General features: G+C 42.0%; 1 protein-coding gene across 1 annotated transcript; it reads right to left on the bottom strand.

Annotated features, from left to right (window-relative positions):
• Positions 1-3472: 3472 nt before the first annotated feature.
• Positions 3473-21081, bottom strand: IL1R2 (interleukin 1 receptor type 2). The gene is made up of 9 exons (XM_069877048.1): positions 21030-21081; positions 19334-19462; positions 18984-19242; positions 17768-17942; positions 16187-16361; positions 14168-14233; positions 12731-12866; positions 10166-10311; positions 3473-8938 (listed from the first exon to the last, which is right to left on the bottom strand). Exons 1-9 carry the CDS (start codon positions 21064-21066, stop codon positions 8823-8825), a joined length of 1239 nt encoding a protein of 412 aa, XP_069733149.1. The 5' UTR covers positions 21067-21081; the 3' UTR covers positions 3473-8822.
• Positions 21082-21589: the final 508 nt, after the last annotated feature.

The following is a 21589-nucleotide window of genomic DNA, read 5'->3' as shown; positions in this document are numbered from 1 at the left end:
GCCCAGTCAACATGGGTTCACAAAAGGCAGGTCTTGCCAAACTAACCTGATCGCCTTCTATGACAAAGTGACTCGGCTGCTGGATGAGGGAAAGGCTGTGGATGTGGTCTTCCTGGACTTCAGCAAAGCCTTTGACACAGTTTCTCACAGCATTCTGCTTGAGAAACTGTCAGCCTCTGGCCTGGACAGGCGCACACTCTCCTGGGTGGAAAACTGGTTGGATGGCCGGGCCCAGAGAGTGGTGGGAAATGGTGCGAAATCCAGCTGGAGACCAGTGACAAGTGGGGTTCCCCAGGGCTCAGTGCTGGCTCCAGCCCTGTTTAATGTCTTTATCAATGACCTGGATGAAGGCATTGAGTGCACCCTTAGCAAGTTTGCGGACGACACTAAGCTGGGTGGGTGTGTCGATCTGCTGGAGGGTAGGGAGGCTCTTCAAAGGGATCTGAACAGGCTGGACCGCTAGGCAGAGTCCAACGGCATGAGGTTTAACAAGGCCAAATGCCGGGTCCTGCACTTGGGGCACAGCAACCCTATGCAGTGCTACAGACTAGGAGAAGTCTGTCTAGAAAGCTGCCTGGAGGAGAGGGACCTGGGGCTGTTGGTTGACAGCGACTGAACATGAGCCAGCAGTGTGCCCAGGTGGCCAAGAAGGCCAATGGCATCTTGGCTTGTATCAGAAACGGTGTGACCAGCAGGTCCAGGGAGGTTATTCTCCCTCTGTACTCGGCACTGGTGAGACCGCTCCTCGAATACTGTGTTCAGTTCTGGGCTCGTCACCACAAGAAGGATGTTGAGGCTCTGGAGTGAGTCCAGAGAAGAGCAACAAAGCTGGTGAGGGGGCTGGAGAACAGGCCTTATGAGGAGCGGCTGAGAGAGCTGGGGTTGTTTAGCCTGGAGAAGAGGAGGCTGAGGGGAGACCTCATTGCTCTCTATAACTACCTGAAAGGAGGTTGTAGAGAGGAGGGTGCTGGCCCCTTCTCCCAAGTGACAGGGGACAGGACAAGAGGGAATGGCCTCAAGCTCCGCCAGGGGAGGTTTAGGCTGGACATTAGGAAAAAATTTTTCACAGAAAGGGTCATTGGGCACTGGAACAGGCTGCCCAGGGAGGTGGTTGATTCACCTTCCCTGGAGGTGTTTAAGGGACGGGTGGACAAGGTGCTAAGGGGCATGGTTTAGTGTTTGATAGGAATGGTTGGACTCGATGATCCGGTGGGTCTATTCCAACCTGGTTATTCTATGATTCTATGATTCTATGATTCATCTCACCACCCTGAGCAGGATCATTGTATTTCTGGTCCCCTTGGATCCACTCTGCTGAAATGTATGTTACAAGCATAATAAGTGAAAGGAATATGGGAAAAAAAAAGAAAATGCTGAAACTAGACCAACTGAGAGATGCAAGACCAAGGATAATCTCTATAAATTATGTTTTGCCTGTGCAAAGAAGCCATGGCATGCTCAAACCTCCTCAAACCACTGCATCATAATAATTCTTTTTAAGAATAACTAGACTAAAGTCCCATGACTCACTTTTAAAAATCATTATAAAAGTAGGATTTAGTTATTTTTCTTAATCAACAGGAAATAGAATTAATGCTAATGTTAAATATTACAAGCAAATAGTCTGAACTACAAAGTTGGTGGCTGGCATATACACAGCCTCAGACTGTATCTGCATAACCAGTGTGTTCCATACTGGCTAGTCAGTTGATAAAAAACTTAAGTTACCAGTTAAGGTGGGGAGATGTCAGTGAGAGGATTGGATTTGGGTAAATAAATATTCTGCTTTCATAGTTAAAGCTAAAATACCCAACAACCAGCCACAGGCAATAATCCTGAAATGGGATCCCATAAGCTGTAAAGTATTTCTGTCAAGCCTCTAGCAGTTGTGTTTCAGCAGCTGGTTTCTATGGCCTAAAGCACTCCTCCAAGGCTGGGAGTTGGATGCTACTGCCGCTTATCATTACTACACTCTTTGCTCCTTGTCTCCAGTGGCCAGACATTTCCTACAGAGACTTCACTCATGCTTCTGGCTCACAGCCCAAGAGATCCTGCTAGCCTGATACGGGAAGATCCTGAGACCCTCACTCAGGCAATGTTTCTCCATAATGATTCCCTGTGCACGGCCAAGAGTGAACATCATAGGAGCAGACATTAAACAGTACAATATTCGAGCAGACATTAAACTGTACAGTATTCAAGCAGAAAGCAACATTCATGAGACTGAGTAAAAAAGGACAGAGCAGCATTTAAGGTCCTCTTCCTCTGCATAACACAAGCACTCGGGTCATATGAAGAGCTAACTCGGGTCATATGAAGAGCTAACTCATCTCTTACAACACAGTTTTGTTTCGAGACCGGATCACTCCCTCCAGTAGAAAGCCAAGTCTTATTAAGGTCTGTTTACCAGAGGCAACTGACTTCTCTCAGTGGACTTTAAAGCAGATTAGTACCTTGGACATGTCTACAAAAACATATCCAGTAATTGTGTTCAGTGTTTAATTCTTTTGATCTTCCCACCCTTGAAAGCTTGAAAGGGCTGTAAATATGGGCACTGGAGACTTAACTGAGGAAATAATAACAACACATAATTAAACTTAGATGGCATTTTTTATCTTCAGCTGTCTAATCCTTTTTCAATGGAAATAAAGAGCACAAAGCCAGAGGATGTGCTGTAGCCTTACAGGAAGGCCCCTGCTGTCACACACACCAAATCCCTTTCATGGCTGTACCCAGCTCCAGGTTAAAAGTAATTTCTTTTACTAGCCATCACTCCTGCTGAGAAGCTCATTCAGGACTTCACTGTTGCAGTGATTAGCAGCCAACTTAATTTTGGTTATGCATTTTTCATTACAGTCTTCTTCATTAGTGAAAATAATTACACACTCTTGCCTTTTTACTCTCCCACTGGGTGTGCTCACTGGCTGTTACCATGCCCCATCTTGGCCTTTCCAGGCAGAAAATAAGCTCATATTGCCTACTATCACAAGTTCTTCATTCTCTAAGTGTCCTTGCAGCACCTCACAGCTCTCCCCATTTGAAGCCTATTCCATTCATCCTTATGATCTCCCATTCAATCCAAATTTCCTAAATGGCACCACATCTGTGTGGTAATAATAATTTTTTAAAAAATATTATATATTCCTTCCTAGCAAGGAATACAGCTGTGCCACTCTTAGGCAACGATATGAAGCACTGATTTTTGTGCACTGTGCATTCTCCAGCATTTTTGCTAGCTGAGACTCAGCAAGTAAACTGCCCCTCAGCTGTGATCAAAGGCAGGGCATCTGTTTCTCCCCTGAGCTGATAGCTCTCCTCTAATCAAAAGAAGGAGGCCCCAGTCTCCAGCATCCACAGTCTGACCAGGATATGACGATGAGAGCAGAGAATCCACTGTGGTTTGCCCGCTGTCTTCTCTGAAAAGCTCTCAAAATGTAACGTTCCAGTGAAAAGGAAGAGCGGTAGCAACATATTGGGGGTACATGTAACAATACTCTTTAATTATTTAGTTCAGCTGTGTCTCCAGCTTGAAAGCCACAAGTCACTTGAGAGTATTTTCTTTTGCAAGTAAACAAACATAGTATCAATTATTTCCAGTCACAGTCTGACCTTCCTATCACTCATGACAAAGCACATTTGGGTGCCAAAGCAAGCAAACAGAATGATTCATTTCTCCCACAGCTTAGCAGATGGATGAATCCTTTATAACTAAGGCAAAACAGGACCTCTAAAGCTTTAAACAAAAAAAGTACTGTTAAAACCTGTGAGACAGAAACACCAGTAATGCCTCAGTGTATACAAAGAAATAGAGAGTTGCATTTCTATGAAATTTAAGTACATGGAAGTGAAGTTCCTGTGGCAGTACTCAACAGATGACAAACCAGTAAAAACAATGAGAAAGAGAGGAGCCTCACTTCTTGTCAGGACTGAGAGATCAACTTTTTCAACACGTTACAAAGGACTTTTTGCTGTTTACACCTGAAGCTGTCATCAGGTTCTCTGACAGTTTAGATTAGTGTAAAACCCTAAAATTGGTAGGAGGTACACACAGCTATGAGACCAAACTACACTTTGCCATTAGAGATTCAGTAGTGAATAAATTTCCTAAGTTCTAACAAGAGAACTTGGTTCTATGTGAGTTTTTACAAGTTTTCCTGATATTACTAGGTGCCTGGTTCTCCTTGGAGGAACTTCAGGAAGATAAAAATATGTCCTCCTCAAAAACTGATTTATGCTGTGTTTCATCTGCTTTATTGAGCTCTATACATCATGAATACTAGATAAAGAATAGGCTGCCATAGACTATAATTTCCAATGCAATGAACTAAAGAGTTTTATTTTTATATGTATTTTCCTGATTGACAGCTTGTGCTTGTCCACTGGCAGCAGGTTAGTCTTATGATATACCATTTATACATAGCAATATTTTGACTGGTCTGCACTGCTGTTGCTCAGCAGTGGCTTCTGGAAGCCAGCAGGCGTTGGCTGCAGTGGGAGCTGAGCTGGCTGAGTGCTGTTGCAGGGCTGGCAGCCCTACTGCCCCATGCTTGCACCGAGAGCCCGCAGCTCGCCTGCAGTCACACAGCAAACTTCTTTCTGGTTCCATGGAGGCTTTGTGTACTTCAGTCATGCACACACAAAGAAGCTCTTTCTTTTCTTCCTGTAATAGCCGTGGCATTTCATGACCATATGGTCTATGAGCCGCAAACATTTTTCCAAGGCATCAACCAGATATTTTCAGTCTGTCTCTTATGTTAGAGACCCTAATACATACATTTATGCCTGCCTCCCAGCCTCTTGCAGTATTTTCATTTAGCATGAGCCTGTATCCTTGCTCTGCACAGGAAGCTACCAGCATTAAAGTAATGTTCCAGGAAGCCCAGCAGCCTCAGCTGTGTGAAAGGGTGTCTCCAAGCTTAAGTTTGTTTTTTTCTATAACCTCTCTGAAATCCAGTGGTCAATAACCATTCATTTCTGTAATGCAGGGTGGATTTTTCTCACTTTGCCTTAAACTGGTGGAAGAAGACAGGCACCTCCAGAGAGTAATTAATAGAATATATTTTAAGCACCAAAGATAACTTCTTCTCCACTGAGTGGGGAGCAAACATCAATGGCTGTCTTGGACCAGCTGTGTTCCTTTTGTCTGGTCAAAGGCTGGAAGACTGGCACTCCATCCTAGGCTATCTTTAGCAGCTTCAAGGTTGTGAAAGGATAAGGAGTTTTCAGCTCCAAAAAAATAAGATCTATTCCTTACTTTGTTTTGCTCTCCTAGGTTTCTTGCTTTGCAGACTCAAGTCAGAATAATTGTCAAATACTTCAATCAGTTATTCTCATATTTGAAGCATTATTCCTGGAAATGGCATTTCACATGTTTTATGTCCTCCTGTATTCATGCCTTCCCTCCCTAGCTACTAGAATAAAAAAAAAACAACCAACTTTGTATCTTGATCTGACAAGTTTGGTTCTGTGCAAAATTCCAAATCTTATTTCTTCTTGTGTCAACATTTCTTCAAGGGTTTTGCTTGGGAACTAGCAGACCTAGTTATTTGGTGCTCTCCAAGTGACAGGTTTACTTTGTCTTAAGTGCTACTCTGGTCAAATGTTAGTTATGCTAAAAATGGATACCTAACATGAAGATCACACATGCTGAGTAAAACAAGAAAGTAATTATTAACTGAACTCAAGTTTCTTGATAAAAAATATTTCCACAGGAATACCTGCTGACCTGGATGCTAAATTATGCCAAGACTGTGGGAAACTAGTTTCTTCCCCTTTATAGATGTTACTCTGAATTTGTTGCAGATAGATTAGCTCTCTGGCAAATGCTATCAACCCACACAGTCCCAGGAACAAGGTGACCTTGTCCTCTTTACATCATTAATTTTTCTGAAGAGAAACATTTCAGCTGAAATAAGGAGACCAAAAAATTGCCTTTGGGAAGCTGTGTGAGACAGATCTTCCTGCCTGGGGAGCACATACTAAATTCACACCTGCACAGTAACTGGTTTAAGGTACATTTCTGGAAGTGCCCTCCACAGAAGTCAGTGGAGGGACCCAGTACCTCAACTGTTGGTAGCCAGAGAGAGAAAAAGATCACCTAATATCACGTGCCCAGAGGGGGTCCAAACACTCAGTGGACTGCAGAGCAAGGACAGCCATGAATGTGGTGTCATAAAGGAGAGGAGCTTGGCCTGTCAGGGTTTTGTATCCCTCAGGTGTGACAAGTCACAGGTACAGGACGGGAGTAGAAGTGGCCGAAGGACAAAGTTTATCCTACAGCCCCGCAGAGCAGGGATCACTGCACTCCTAGGGGACCAGCCCCTCTATAGCAGAGCACAGGAAAAATCACATCTCTCTATGTAAGTACTGTCACCCCCAAAGGACCATCTCGCATTTTCCTTCCCACCCAACTCACACACTAGCACTTTGTCTGAGTTTTTTACTTTTTTTTCCATTTTTCACATAACATTTGCAAAAAAAGTATAGGCCATGTTACCCTTGTTTATAAAATTGCAAATCAATGCAAAACATTTACATTATGTAGGTCACTTGAACAGTTCTACTTGTAAAACATTTACACTATGTAGTTCACTTGAACAAGTCTATTGTGAAAGCTTTCAGAACACTAATATGCTAGTAATCAGAGAAACAAATATCACTCCATAAAAGGTAAATCTTTCTTTCTTTACATTCCTCCTTGTAACGTGTAATTTTTATTTCACATTCACATTTCTTTCTCCTCTAGTTTGGAGGAGGATCTGAGGTATTTAGCTTCGTTTGGCACTGATACTCCATATACCAAAAGTTCTACTTCTTTCCCACTGCTTAGTGAAATCCAACCCTGCTCCCACAGTCAGACATGTGATCGCACTACTCCTGGAGGATACAGTTGGATGGGAAGAGCAAATCACATTTTAAAAGGTTACACTTACTGGTAAACCTAATTTCTTCTCTGGCTACAGACGGGCAATTGCTTGATAAAGCTGAGCATTCCTGAGGTACTTAAAACTTTTCTCGTGTTTCTCCCAGCAATGGTCAGTTTGTCTGTAGTTTCCTTCCTTCAAAGAACAGACATTCAAGTGGACTGACTTTTTTTTCATGCCTTCAGCCACCTTTTTCCCATCAACCGATAAAATATATGTATTCTTTACCATCACCTTTAACACACTGCACTTGAAAACTCCAAGTCCTGGTGGTCTTCTTTGGTTGCCATTGACTCCATCTGTGTCAGAAATCTAATCTCTGTGCCTGTATCTTCACAGCAAACATTTAGAATATTTAAAGGGAGACTTTGGCTTACATCTCATAAGAAGTGAAGATACTTGCTAAAAGCTTGAAGGGCTTCTTAATTTAAGCCACATTCTAGTCTTTCAAATCCTTCCAGACATTGATTGGGCTAAACTCATAATGAACTATAAGTGACGATGGAAATTAGATCATGTTCTCTGCCAGATAGACATGATTCATCCATTTCTCTAATTTGTGGGACCACATTCATTTCTTACATTCTTAATGTTCAATTTTTTTCTTTGGAGTCAACATTTTTCCTGGTTTATTTTTTCCTACAGAGTTTGAAAAAACTTTGGGCTGATTTAGCCAAACAAAAAGCTTTATCTTCAGTGTCAGTGAGGGGTGTCAGTTATGCATCTGTAACAATCTAGACCTTGAGACTGAATTTCTTCTCTTCCCATACAGATGAAGATAAAATCATTATATGTGATGGAACTATTTCTTGGCGATCACAAGTTTTATGTCTTGGGAAAGGAAGTAACCAAGTCATTCTACTCATTCTGATCTTTAAAGTACAACACAGTCACTGATTCATTATTGCTCCCTTCTGGTTTATGTCAAGACTGGAATCCAGTTAGATTAACCTAATGGGGATCATTTTGCATCATGAGTAAGCAATTTACATACTTCACTTTAAAGGACACAAGGTTCCTGAAGGTGCACCAGCTTTAGACTGCTGCAGACTCATTGTTTATGGGAAACTATGCCAGACTTTTATACTGATATCAGAGAGAAGAATCAGGCCAGTCACAAAAGAGTTAGAGGCACAGAAAGACAAGATCATACATTATTGTTACTGGTAATCTGCCAAATAACTTTTAGGAATAAAACTTTGATTAGTCAAATGACTCTCAAAACAGTAAAACATCCATCCAAATTCTGGTTTTGGCAATGATAACAACATATGTCAACTGCCTGTGAGATATTGGTAGTGAAAAAAGAATTTAATTCCCCAGTGTACAATAATCTGTTTCACTGATGTTTTTATATCTGGGAGAGGGATATTATGAGATCATCCATTTAAGCCAAGAGTAATACAAATGGTGAAATAATTTAGATTTTCTGTGGAAAAGTTCATAGAGATACAGTTGCCGTGACAGTTGTATTTAGCTCTGGAAAAGGAAAAAACTGGCAGTGGAACAGTACTTCTGTAGCAAGCTTTCTTAGCTTGTGTTTTGTGGTTTTAGGGTTTTTCTTTTCCTTTTTTTTTTTCAACAATGAGACTGTTAGAATAACATAGGGTGAGAGTGCCTCCCTTTTCCTACCCTTCCAGTATCCAGGGCACATTCCTGTTATTGTATATTCCAATATGCTAAAGATTGCACCCTAGCTGCTAAATAATAGATGCAGGTTTCCTGAATCTGTGCAGCATAAAAATACAAACTTACATTTATAATTCAATCAGATTGTAGAAGACTTGGAGAAGAGGAAAGTAGCTGTTATATAAGTCCGCTGGGAAAACAGTTTGGTCTGAAATAACCAGGTTGATTTTTTGGTGGTCAAAGAATAAAGCAGCTTTTAAACCTTTTCTATTACATATATCCTTTATCAGCTCTCCGCATCCAGCACTTGTGCATGCATATTCCCCCCAAGATCACGCAGGCCAACGCGACAGGAATCATTGCAATGTACCAGGACAAGTCAGCAGCTGGAAAAGTAATGAAAATAAATATTTTCAAAAAACTCTCCAGGAACGGAGTTCTTTAAGATGGAAGAGGATAAATCACAATAAAAAGGACGTCTGCAAGTTAACCTTCTGGCATGGTTGATCACTTGTGAAAGGAAGAGGCCTATTGATTGAGCACTCTGGGAAATGGGTTTATGAAGATGGGAGGAAGAATTAGAAGATTAAAGTTCAGTCCTTCTGCATACACATTATTATTCCCAACCTTATATGCTTTCTATCTTAATTTGGTGGAAGCAGAGACACTTCAAGCAGGAAATAAAAGCACCATGCAGAGAAGGAGTCCAGCCTCAAGCTATGTGAAGAATTTCCTCATACAGAACAGTTCATAAATTACTACTGATCAAGCTAAGCCTGTGAGCTTTTTCCTAGAATCAGTTAATTTCAATGACCACTGCCTGTCCAAACCATTTGGATTATTCAAGCCTATTTGGGTTCATGGATTGCCTTCTCTGTTGTAATACTTGTGAAGCTAATGGAAGACAGCACACCATCTAGCTGAGTAAAAATCCCTCATTGTAGAATGCTGGAGTGAGTCATGATTTATAACTCATAATGAAGACTGTAAACGTTCTTGTGCTTTTCTAAGACAGTGTGAGCAAGCTTTGGTGATTCATCTACATCATGAAAAGAAACAATCAGCGTTGCTTCATATTGTTTTTACAGTTGGTTCTTAGCCAATGGTCTATTACACTGCAACATTAATTGCACTGAGCATAGAGCTTCCTTTCCCATCACTAGGAGCCAAACCAACAACACCCATCATAATTTACACTTCTTGTTATTTTGGCAGCAGTCTGTGTATGAGGACAAGGAACACTCTGATCTTTATTATGCTATTGTCTTCCTTTTTCCTACTTGATGAGGAACTGGAGGAGATGTGGCCCTGCAGCACCCACTAGGAGTTTGCAGTAGTCTCCATGGAGCCATCATTTCACAAAGTTTATCTAAATTTGAGCTTTATTCAGTGAACAAATTTACCAACATAGATCCTTATCCTTGCAGAAAATGTCAATGAACAGCCCACAAAAAGTGTATTTTGTGAACATGCTATTCCAAATTCTACAGGTGAAAGAGGCAACCAGTTTTTCTTCAGTCAATAATTGATCCTCATACTATCTCTGACAGTATAAAGGGCTTAGATGATAATTTAGCTTTGGATCAACTATCCCAAATAAGCAAACTATTTACCTTTCTGCTTGACCCTTGTTGGCAGTACTTGGTAGCCATATGTGTTCTGTGCCAGACAGGTAAAGTCTGTGTAAAAATCCGCTTCTTCGACAGAATCAAAAATCAGTGGCACTTCAATGAAGTTCTCACCATTTTCTACAATTTCTCTGGAAGAAAAAAAAAAATGTTCATGTTAAATCATTTCATAAGATGGCTTTTCTCCATTTGATGTGTTCATTCTAACAGCACGCTGCAAGAAAATGCATTGGATATTTGCTCATTTCTGAACTAGCCCCTTGGCACTAAAGGATGCCTGTGTCTTCCAGACCAGTTGTGCCAACTATTTGATTGTCAGCAGTCAGTACCTACACTGCACTGGTTGAATCTTCCAGGAAAAATTGAAGATCTGGATTTCTTTTGAAAAAAAATAAAGAAAAGGTGGGGAAGAAAGGCAAGCAGAATTCTGTGTATGTTTGAACTATCCACACAGCATTGTGGAAGGACCTAATTCTCTCTCTCTGACCACCTATTCATTTCTGAGATTAATTATTACTATCAGTTGGAAAAGGAAATATGGACAAAGTAGCCCTGAGGATGCTCACTCAGGAAACTAATCCACCATTCCTGTCTATTACACACCCGACGCCAAAAGCTCAGTACAAGAAACTGTCTAGGAAGTTTCCAGCTTATTTCAACCTGATTGCTACATCAGTCCAACTATTTAGAAGTGTTTTTCTAGCTGCAGTTATACATTGTCCGTTTATATGTTTTAGTGACTGCTGGAGAAGTTCAGCTGCATTTTAATGATCCGCTATGATCATGAGTCTGCTATGCACCGTGGCAGTAGAGTTCCCTGCACTCTTATCCCAGGACTGTACCACAGGAAGGCAGCAAGACAGCAGTGCATGCTTTGCAAGAGATTTCTGCAGGAAATTTGGTTTTCCAGTGGCATTTGACCTGTTTTGACTTGCTTGCATTCTGAGGACTTCCAGCAGAACAGGAGTTTCACACACTATAGGCTCCGTATCACCCCTTCCAGGTATGGTCCCTGTCTTCTTTCAATTATACAATAATATATAAAAGTAAAAATTGCAGTAATAGTAATAATAAAAATATTTTTTAAAGTCCAAGTAAGAAAGTACATGTGCTACTCTACTCTAAAACTTTCAGAAACTAGCTGTTCAACAGTACATTTTATGGCTCTTGACCACCCCTTTAATGCATTATCACCTATCTGTGTAAACAAGATTACAAATTATTGGTCTCAGTTATGGTGTGGAGGATGGCAAAACACATAAGGGCCTGGGCATACAGCCGAGTTATCATGTTACCTCTGCCTGCAGCTGGGCAATAAACTGAATATGGCTAGGTTATTATCTAGCACTGATGGCCACAAATGGCCAAAATCAGCTTACATCCATAACTGTTAAACACTCTTATCCCTCAAAATAGGGATGCCACATTCACAAACCCTATTTGGAATAGTCCTTTGCCCCATGCTAAACCCTAATTCATAGACAGGAGATCTTTGGGAAGGTGCCATTTAGTAAGCAATCAGTTTAACCATTAACAGCAGAAACAATGGCATCCCAGAGCCCACGAGACTAACCAGCTCTGTTCCCCAATAAAGACCCAGCAACCATGACACAGGTGAGGGTGATGATCATAGAATCATAGAAAGGTTTGTGTTGGAAGGGACGTTTGAAGGTCGTCCAGTCCCACTGCCGAATGTTCTTTGTGGACACTCTCAGCTTCAGCAAATGAGAGTTAAACATGTCAACCTGGGCCTCAAGGAAGAGATTTCAAAGCATGCCTGCACGCAGGAAATTAATGCCGTTCAGGTGACATGTCACAAGTACAGAAAGCAGATCTTTTCCCCCCTTTCCTAGTGGGAAAAACCTTGAGGCATGCAATTACAAGGCAACTGAGATAAGGTTCCACAAGGTGGGGAGAGACAATGGTATAGAACAAGATCATGTGGGACATGCTGTTTCTGCCTCCCACTAGCATCCCCCTCCAGTGCTTCCCTGGTGCCAGCTCTAGCACTCACTGGGTGTCTCAGTGAGCCAGTTTAACTCACTAATGTGGAAAAGAACAAGCCTAAGAGGAAAAACAATGATATTTAGGAGAAAAAATACAAAACACTGTTTTCTGTTGTCTTAGTGTGTTCAGAGAACCTCATGATTGTCAGAGAGAAGATGTTTCTGTTTTGATGGCACAGGGCAAGGAGAGAGGTAAGAGAAGCACTGGGAAAGATCAAGTCCCACTGCTTTCCACTGCAGTCAGCTCTTACATGAGCTCAGCTGCCCATAAAAGCGTTCTTCAAGTTTAAGCCTTAAAGTTGGCTAATTTGCAGTATACCATGAATAAAAAACAGGCAAAGAATTGATGTAATGCTGTCTGGATTTGGGTTAGGGGTTTGGGATTTGGGTTTTTTTTTTCTTGCTTGCAATTTTCTTTCTCAGCTCTCAGTTTTGGATCTGTCCATATCCCACTTCATTACCTGGCATTCAGCTGCACTAAGAGTCCCTGTAGCACTGCTGGTTAAAAGAACCAGCACAGTGAAACACTTTCAGCCTGACTTACTGTCGTTCTCCCTCTGTAACTCTGCTTTGCTTGTAAACCACGTTGACAGCAGTGTCATTTGCTAGCCATTCCACATCAGTATGGACGTGGCTGCTCAGTCCAACAAACACTTTGCATGGGAGAGTCATCTTGGAGCCTGTTGGTAAAATAAAGATTAAAAAAAACCATTCAGATACATATGGAAAACTTTCTTTCTCTTGGTGAAAAACAACGTCTCCAGTGGGAGATCAAGTTCCTACATACGTCAGCCACCACTGAACTTCAAAACTGAAGTTAAGCCCCAGATAGTTTTTGATCTCCTACTCCTTGGCAGCAAGACCCTTCAGTTTGGCAGTCCTTCCTGCTACTAACCAAATTTCCAGTTGCAACAATTAACAACTCTTGCACTAGACGCCTTCCTCAAGAGCTAAGCTGTGTTCCTGTGGTCTTGCTCCTTCTGACGTACTACAGATCAGAAGGCATGGTGTGATTTATTGCTCTGGAGCAACTACATTAACCAGCAGGGTAGCTTTACTCAGAAGTGCTGTGGGCAAGAACATGGAGCTCAGGATGGAACATCCAGAGATAGCGTGGCTGTGCAAATATTCAGAAATTTTTCTATAATTATTGTAACTCAGAGCTAAGAACAAAGGCCCTTCAAACTAGTCTATACTATATGGAAAACACAGGGCTTGGTAATGCATACAATTTTATTATTGTATATGTGCAGATGGTGATAAAAAGGATACAAAACACCCCACGGAGCTAGACAGGGAAAGAAAATTCTTTAGTAGTTCTACTTTAATTGGAAGAAAAGTGGCAGTAAAAACCAAAACATCATAGTACACAGCTGTGTGTCTTGTACCCAAGTTCAAAAGCTTAGTGTAAAATGTCCTTTCTGAGAAAAGGAAATACAACAGAAATTTGTTGTCATAATATAACTGCTAAAGAAAAATTGATATCCTATCAAGGTACTTCCTAACTAACGATGACTGTCTATTTCAAACAGTAATAAGTAATGAAAAATGTCTTCTCCCAAAACAGCTAGATGGCTTATTCAAAGCCAGCGGATAACCTAGACAACTCTGAGGAAATATTGAAAAAGGAGAGTTCTTAGTGAAGGGGCAACTCCAGACAACTGACTTAATCATGCAAACATGCTTTTATTGCTTTGGTAGTGGCTGATACATACAGCAGTTCTGCAGCTTCTCCTACATGGCAGACAGCATCTGGTTGTAAACAATAAGAAGCAAATACTACTCCAACACCTACCCTCAGCTAATCTAATTAAGATCAAAAGAACTACAACAATTTATGCCAACAAATTACACCTTAGAATCTAAGAATCATTAAGGTTGGGGAAGACTTCTGAGATCATCCAGCCCAACCATCAGCCCCATACCACCCTGCTTTAATTTTTCTTGATTAGATGCTTCCCAAAATAATGTCGGGCCTTACCAAGAGCAGCTGATGTTGTCTTTTGTGTTGGATACACAATTATTGGGGTAATTCTCTTTTCTCGTTCTGGAGAGAGAAAAAAAAAACAGAGTTCATGCTGGTGCAACAGAAAATCCAGGCATTGCCCCAGAACCATAAATAGAAACATGCCACTTTGTTCAACATCTTTCGCCTCCCAGTAAAGCATTTGATTATTAAACCCGCTGGCAAAGAGAGAAATTCCAATTTCGAGCCCGGGGACGAGTGCTTGTGGAGACAGACGGGATGGAGCTCACGTCTCCATCCCCAAAGCTGCCCCGAGAGCAGTGAGCGGCCGGCGGTGGGTGCCCCCTGGTGGCCGTACGGTGCGTAGCGCCCCTCCGGGCACCCCCCGAGCCCGCCGCCTCCGCTTGCCAAAGAGCGGCTTTCTCACCGCTTTTCATAGAATCACAGAATCACCAGCTAGGAAAAGACCCACTGGATCATCGAGTCCAACCATTCCTATCAAACACTAAATCATGCCCCTCAGCACCTCGTCCACCCGTGCCTTGAAAACCTCCAGGGAAGGTGACTCAACCACCTCCCTGGGCAGCCTGTTCCAGTGCCCAATGACCCTTTCTGTGAAAAATTTTTCCTAATGTCCAGCCTAAACCTCCCCTGGTGCAGCTTGAAGCCATTCCCCCTTGTCTTGTCCTGTCCCCTGTCACCTGGGAGAAAAGGCCAGCTCCCTTCTCTCTATAACCTCCTTGTAGTTGTAGAGAGCAATAAGGTCTCCCCTCAGCCTTCTCTTCTCCAGGATAAACAACCCCAGCTCTCCCAGCAGCTCCTCGAAAGACTTGTTTTCCAGCCCCTTCACCAGCTTTGTTGCTCTTCTCTGGACTCGCTCCAGAGCCTCAACATCCTTCTTGTGGTGAGGGGCTCAGAACTGAACACAATATTTGAGGTGAGGTCTCACCAGTGCCGAGTAGAGAGGGAGAATAACCTCCCTGGACCTGCTGGTCACGCCGTTTCTGATACAAGCCAAGATGCCATTGGCCTTCTTGGCCACCTGGGCACACTGCTGGTTCATATTCAGCCGTCTGTCAACCAACACCCCCAGGTCCCTCTCCTCCAGGCAGCTTTCTAGACAGACTTCTCCTAGTCTGTAGCACTGCACAGGGTTGTTGTGCCCCAAGTGCAGGACCCGGCATTTGGCCTTGTTAAACCTCATCCCATTGGTCTCAGCCCAGCGGTCCAGCCTGTCCAGATCCCTTTGCAGAGCCTCCCGACCCTCCAGCAGATCCGCACTTCCACCCAGCTTAGCGTCGTCCGCAAACTTGCTAAGGGTGCACTCGATGCCTTCATCCAGGTCATTGATAAAGACATTGAACAGGGCTGGACCCAGCACTGAGCCCTGGGGAACCCCACTTGTCACTGGCCTCCAGCTGGATTTCGCACCATTTCCCACCACTCTCTGGGCCCGGCCATCCAACCAGTTTTCCACCCAGGAGAGTGTGCGCCTGTCCAGGCCAGAGGCTGACAGTTTCTGAAGCAGAATGCTGTGAGAAACTGTGTCAAAGGCTTTACTGAAGTCTACATCCACAGCCTTTCCCTCATCCAGCAGCCGAGTCACTTCGTCATAGAAGGTTAGTTTGGCAAGACCTGCCTTTTGTGAACCCATGTTGACTGGGCCTGATCCCCTGAAGTCATCTGCAACAATGCCCCTCCTCCCCGTTCCTCCCCTCCAACATGAATTATTAGGTTTATCCATCGCTGGCTCTTGCAGCATCGAGTTCCTGCCTCTTCCAAGCGGCCCCAGCCCTGTTGGGATGCTGTGGGAAACTCATCAGTGCCAAAGCAAGCATGCCAACAAATTACACCATAGAATCTAAGAATCATTAAGGTTGGAGAAGACCTCTAAGATCGTCCAGTCCAACCATCAGCCCTGACAGCACCCCTGCTGCCTCAGCAGTGCTGAGAGGCCAAGTATGAGCCCCCCTCCAGAGTTTTAGTGACAAAGAAGTGATTTACTTAGTAACATTTTAAGGTGTTAGCATTTACCAACAGTCTCCAGATGAATTGTCCTGGTGATTTCATATGTTACACCTTCGTATGGAAATGAGATCTTGCAGGTGTAGTAGCCAGAGTCTGTTGGCAGCACAGAAGTCATGATCAGAGAATTCGAACCTTTCAGAATAACGTATTTTTCATTGTTGTCTTCCAATGGCAGAGCATCCTGGAAAAAAGACAATAGCTGGTGTTATGGTTCAAGTAGATGTGGTTACACTCTGTGTGTCTTCCAGACAAAATTACTTATCCTTGCCTCTCTGTTAATAAAAGTTCACTTTTCGCCTGGAAAGTTGAGCAGTTCCACTTTCCCACCAAAGGGCAGGTTCTTCAAACAGGTATCCATCTCTAAACTGCTCTGAGGCACTATATGAATTATGGAGAACTGCTATTTTAATGTAGCTGTAATGTGTGTGCATAACTTTTCAATAAAGGGTACCTTTTAAGATGGAAAAGATATAATAGGCTCTTTCCTGAAACCTCTTGATAATAATCGTTTCAGACATTCTTCTAAGACAAAACCATTTTAGTAATCATGAATGTTTTCACAACACTATTACTTTCCATACATGATCTAAAAAGAGTAGTTTTGTAAGGTATTCTTAGAAGACAAATGCTAGTAATACCACAGGTATTCGCAAAACTATTACTTCCCATACATGATCTCATAAACTGATTGAATTCCTGCTCTGTATCACTAGCACTTTATTCACACATGAGCTGGAGCCCTGCTAAAAGCAGTGATTCTCCTTCTACATGAAGGCTGCATAACTCTTTCTAACAGTGACAGCAAGAATTGTATAGGGGAAGGAGGGCAACATTTTGCTTAGATAAGGGGGTTATAGCCTGCTTTCAAAAGGAAACCTGAGCAGAAGCATTTTGCTAGTATGGTACCAAACACAACACAGGCACTGCTGCATGGAGCCAGCTTAGATATTGCATCGTATGGTAAGAATGATAGCTGAATAAGGCAGAGTATACAATCACAGTGGGAGTGTAAATAAAAGCTAAACAAATGTATTATGAAAACATAGGAAGAATCTTGAGCTGTCCAGTGAAAGATTATACGTCTGAGGATGATCAAATGAAGGATATTTGATCTTAGAGGAAAAACCTGTCTTGTCTACCTGAAAAGCCATGGACAGGCAAATTATGCAAGAGAAAGCTATCTAGTATTTCCAAATGTCATATTCCACTTGACTAACAAAAGCATCTGTACAGCTCACACGGGGGAAGCATCTTACTTTATGGGATTCACTAGAGGGGCCAAGAAAAGCAGCACAGCACCAAAGAGAAGAGACTGATCTGCAGTGGCAACCTTGGAGTCAGGGTGTGTAATCTATCCTTAAAAGCAGTTACATTTCCCATGAAATCACATAGCGTGTGGAGCACCTTCACCCTTTGCTGAGTCCACCCCAGAGAAACCTTAAAATACATGCACCCACCCCGAAATTCTCATATGTTATGATGTGCTCATTACTTTAACAACATGGTGTTCTGGAAAAGTGGAAATGTATGTGCCTTCACAAAGAGCACGGGATTAGAATTTGCACAATGAGGAGGTAAAAATTCTACCTTGTACCACTTGAGCTCCAGGCTTGTCCTATTTGGTGTAAAATCCCACAGGTCAGGGCAAACAATCTTCCCAGAGGTGAAAGTGAAGAGGACCTGGAAATAGGCAATCTCCTTAGCAGCTGTTTTCTCCACGACCGTGAGATGGATAGAGACCTCAGCACAGTAAGACGAGTTCCTGCAGACAGAGCAGGGAGACTTGAGCACCCACCACTGACTCGAGTCGACACCTTTGTTTTTTCCCTGGCTTTACTTCCTTCTTAGCAGCCTCTAAGAGGCCAAGCCTGAGATCATACCAGGAGGGATCCTGGAAAATCACTGGTAGTATTTTTTTGGCAAAACCTAAACATGTTGCTGACACATGTCTGCCTTGGAACTTCAGTCATTTCTTTTCTTTTTTGTACACCAAGTTTTCTGTGCACCCTTAGGCTACAGTATGTTTTTAATTTTGCAAGAAGGGGAACATGTTTTCCTAAACAGTAGCAGGTATGTCAGTAGCAGGTATTTGCTATTTCCTTGAAAGTGGTCTTGACTGTGAAACCCCTAATGATTAGGACCTAAGGATGAAATAAAAAACTTAAAGCATGTATTAAAAGACATTTGCAGTCACTATTGCACAACCAGTAGACTTTTCACAGAATCATATAGAATCACAGAATCACTAGGTTGGAAAAGACCCCCAGTATCATTGAATCCAACCATTCCTATCAACCACTAAACCATGTCCCTGAGCACCTTGTCCACCCATCTTTTATATATCACCAGCAAACACCAGTGATAATGAAGAGGGAAGAAGAAAGCCGCTTCCAGAGCCTTGGTACCTGCTTTGTAAGACAATCTGAAGTACAAACAAGGCTATTTGCTTTTCTGGACCTGTAACACAATGGTTGTGTTCTGCAGCATGTTTCTGTTGCCCACAGCGCTGACTAGCTCATAAATAAACTAGAACAAATTCTCATATACACTATTTCCTTGTGAGATCATAGCCAGAGTGCCAATACTGTATCACAATTTATCCAGGTTTCAGCATATATAACTATAGGACACATAAAATGCATTTAAGGGTTCTGACTTCCCATGTTTTTTTTCTCCAATAAAGTCATTGAAGAAATTATGTTATACAAGCATGCTCTGAACACAACTGTAGTTTAGAATCAAATTGATGTATTTTAGACATATTCATCTTGTTAGTGCACTAGATTTTCTTATAAATACCCACCTTCTGGTACAGATATATACTCCTGAGTCTTCTAACATTGCTGGTAAAAACCAGAGAGCATCCCCTGCTGCCCAGATTCTTGAATCTTCATCTCTTCCTGATATCACGGCTTTTGAACCATTTTTATACCATGTGATATTAGGGGCCAAGGCAGAAATATCCAAATGTTTGTATCTGGGGGAAGGGCATTTCAGAACCACAGGTTCTCCGTGCAGTTCATAGTAGTGTTTGAAAAACACGGTGTGATCTGGGCAGTTTTCTATATAAATCAGAGATATGTTTACATTACTGTCAGCCAGGCACATTAAAAAGGGACAAGGAGGCAGGAAAAGAAAAACATATGCCTTTACCTGTGCTTTTGACTTGCTGGAGTCTGAAAGCAGAGGCACTTGCCGTGGACATCACCAGGACAAAGAAGAGGCTATACATTTCCCCAGAGGAAATTAGAATTAGAAGATCAAGGGAAAGTGTCTTGAAATCTACAGGAAAGTTTGTCACAAGAGGGAAGATACAATGAAAATACTCAATGTTAGTGTAAGAGTTAACTGCTTATTTCCCCACTCCAGACCTGGTGAGATTTGGGTCACAAGTCTTCTTCCTCCCTAGTTTATGGGGGCTGACTTGTGAAACAAGAGCATCTGGGTTGGCACAAACAGATCACTTCTGTCCCTTTCCTTTCACTCCAGGAGATGCAAACAACACACTGATGTCCCCAGGGCTTGTCGGTGCAAGAGCTACAGGTAGAAAAATCTAGCTTTGCTTATTTAACAATAAGATGTGATCAAGACATGGGTCAACTGTTTTGAATTAGTTGTAGTGCAGCTACAACTAGCTTGGGGAAACACAGGAGCAAAGATGCAATAGAATTGACTTTAGCTACTTAAGCTGTCATTTCAGGTGTTTCCCAAGGTTGCGTGAACTTCATTAGATTCACTTTATCTTCCCCACAGAAGTTACCAAAGTAGTCGAACTGGCATGGGTAAGTCTGCAGGCAAACTTCCTGCTGTAAGAGCCAAGCTTTTAAAGTCCCCTACAAATATTTCTCTTGAGGCAAAAATCATGTGTCATGCACTGTGTCATGCACCCCTAATTTGTTGGTCCCCAAGTGGGTTTTCTGCATGGACACTATTACCATCTGTGCTAAAAAAAGATGAGGAAAACCCAGAATAACTTCCCTAAAAATTAGCCACAGTGATATTAAGGGAAAAAAGAACTATCCTCTGCCAGTCAGTCATTAATGGTCCTGTGCTGACTTGGCATGGGCAAGGCAGTATGTACATCACTGAATACTTTCTGGTCTGCCATGAAGTTTCAGCTGCTGCTACAGAGTTGATTGATTATGTGTTGTCTCAGTGTATTGCGGGTAAAAAAGATGTAAAACATGACATATATAGGCATCAGTTTATGCTCTATATAAGGTATTTATGTGCAATGCAGTACACGCATGCATATGATACATACTATTTCCATTTTATACATAGACATATAAATTACATGCATTTAACAATGGCCCATCTGTGATTGTGCCAAAAGCAAAATATATTTCTACCAATATAGCACAGTCATATTCATAGATACTCACTTTCAGGTATCTTCTATTTACGCCATCATGCTCATATTTATAATGTGGTTTTCCATCCTAATTCCCCCCTGTTCTAGTAGCTATACTCATCTGACATCTGGTAGTTTGACTATAGTAAACTATTTCCAGCTTATTGTCATGTCTACACCACCACAAAGCCAACCTCTTGCTTAATAAAATCTTTTCACAACCATGGGTCATCTCTCTTAGTAATAGATCTGCAAATTTCCAGGTCATTGGCGTGAAGCTGTAGCCCCTCTCAATTATACATGGACTTGGTTCTAGGGGCTTTTTCTGTGTCATTTAAAAGCTTCAGATCTTTTGCCTGATGTGAAAATACTTGGCTATTTTGTTTGGAACATTCCAGACTCTCTGGTTTAGTATCTAGCAATCTCCACAAACTCTACACAATTTGAGAGTTCAGAGGAGGTTTTCATTCCCAGATTTCCATCAGATTCACTTACCTGTTGTTCTGTAGTCTTTCAGCCATGAGCTTCTCATGAAACGATATAAGACAGAAAACCACTAGTGAGGACCTTATAAAGGGTTTAGCTCAACACAGCGGAAATTTGCCTCTTGTTGCCCAATCAGATCTGTGTCAGAATCAAACGACATTTTAGACCCAGCTTTCTTTCCTTCCGTAGAGGAGGAAGAGAGAAACACAGACACACAGAGAGAAGAGAAAAAAAACACTTGGATTTCCCAAAAAAATAAAAGGGGAAATGACTGCTAAACATATGACTAAATTTCCCTTTTTCTGACGAGCAATATTCTGCATACACTCATGTCTTCACATGACTATTCCACTATCTACCTCAAATCAAAAATTCTCATGGGTAACAAAAGGTGTCCCGCAGCATAGTCAGCAGCTAAATAATTGCAGTCTTTACGTAATGTGGTTTAGAAAATTCTTCATGGACAACATAAATCTTTTGTGACTTCACAAATCACTTGTGAATCAAAAACGAGTTGATTCTCCTTTCTTTCCATAACAGCTATCTTAGTGTCACAGCTTACATTAAGA

This window comes from Phaenicophaeus curvirostris, chromosome 1 (assembly GCF_032191515.1).
Source record: "Phaenicophaeus curvirostris isolate KB17595 chromosome 1, BPBGC_Pcur_1.0, whole genome shotgun sequence".
In the NCBI taxonomy this organism is placed as follows: domain Eukaryota; kingdom Metazoa; phylum Chordata; class Aves; order Cuculiformes; family Cuculidae; genus Phaenicophaeus; species Phaenicophaeus curvirostris.
The sequence above is the reverse complement of the archived record's forward strand: the minus strand, read 5'-3'. Positions and strand labels throughout refer to the sequence as shown.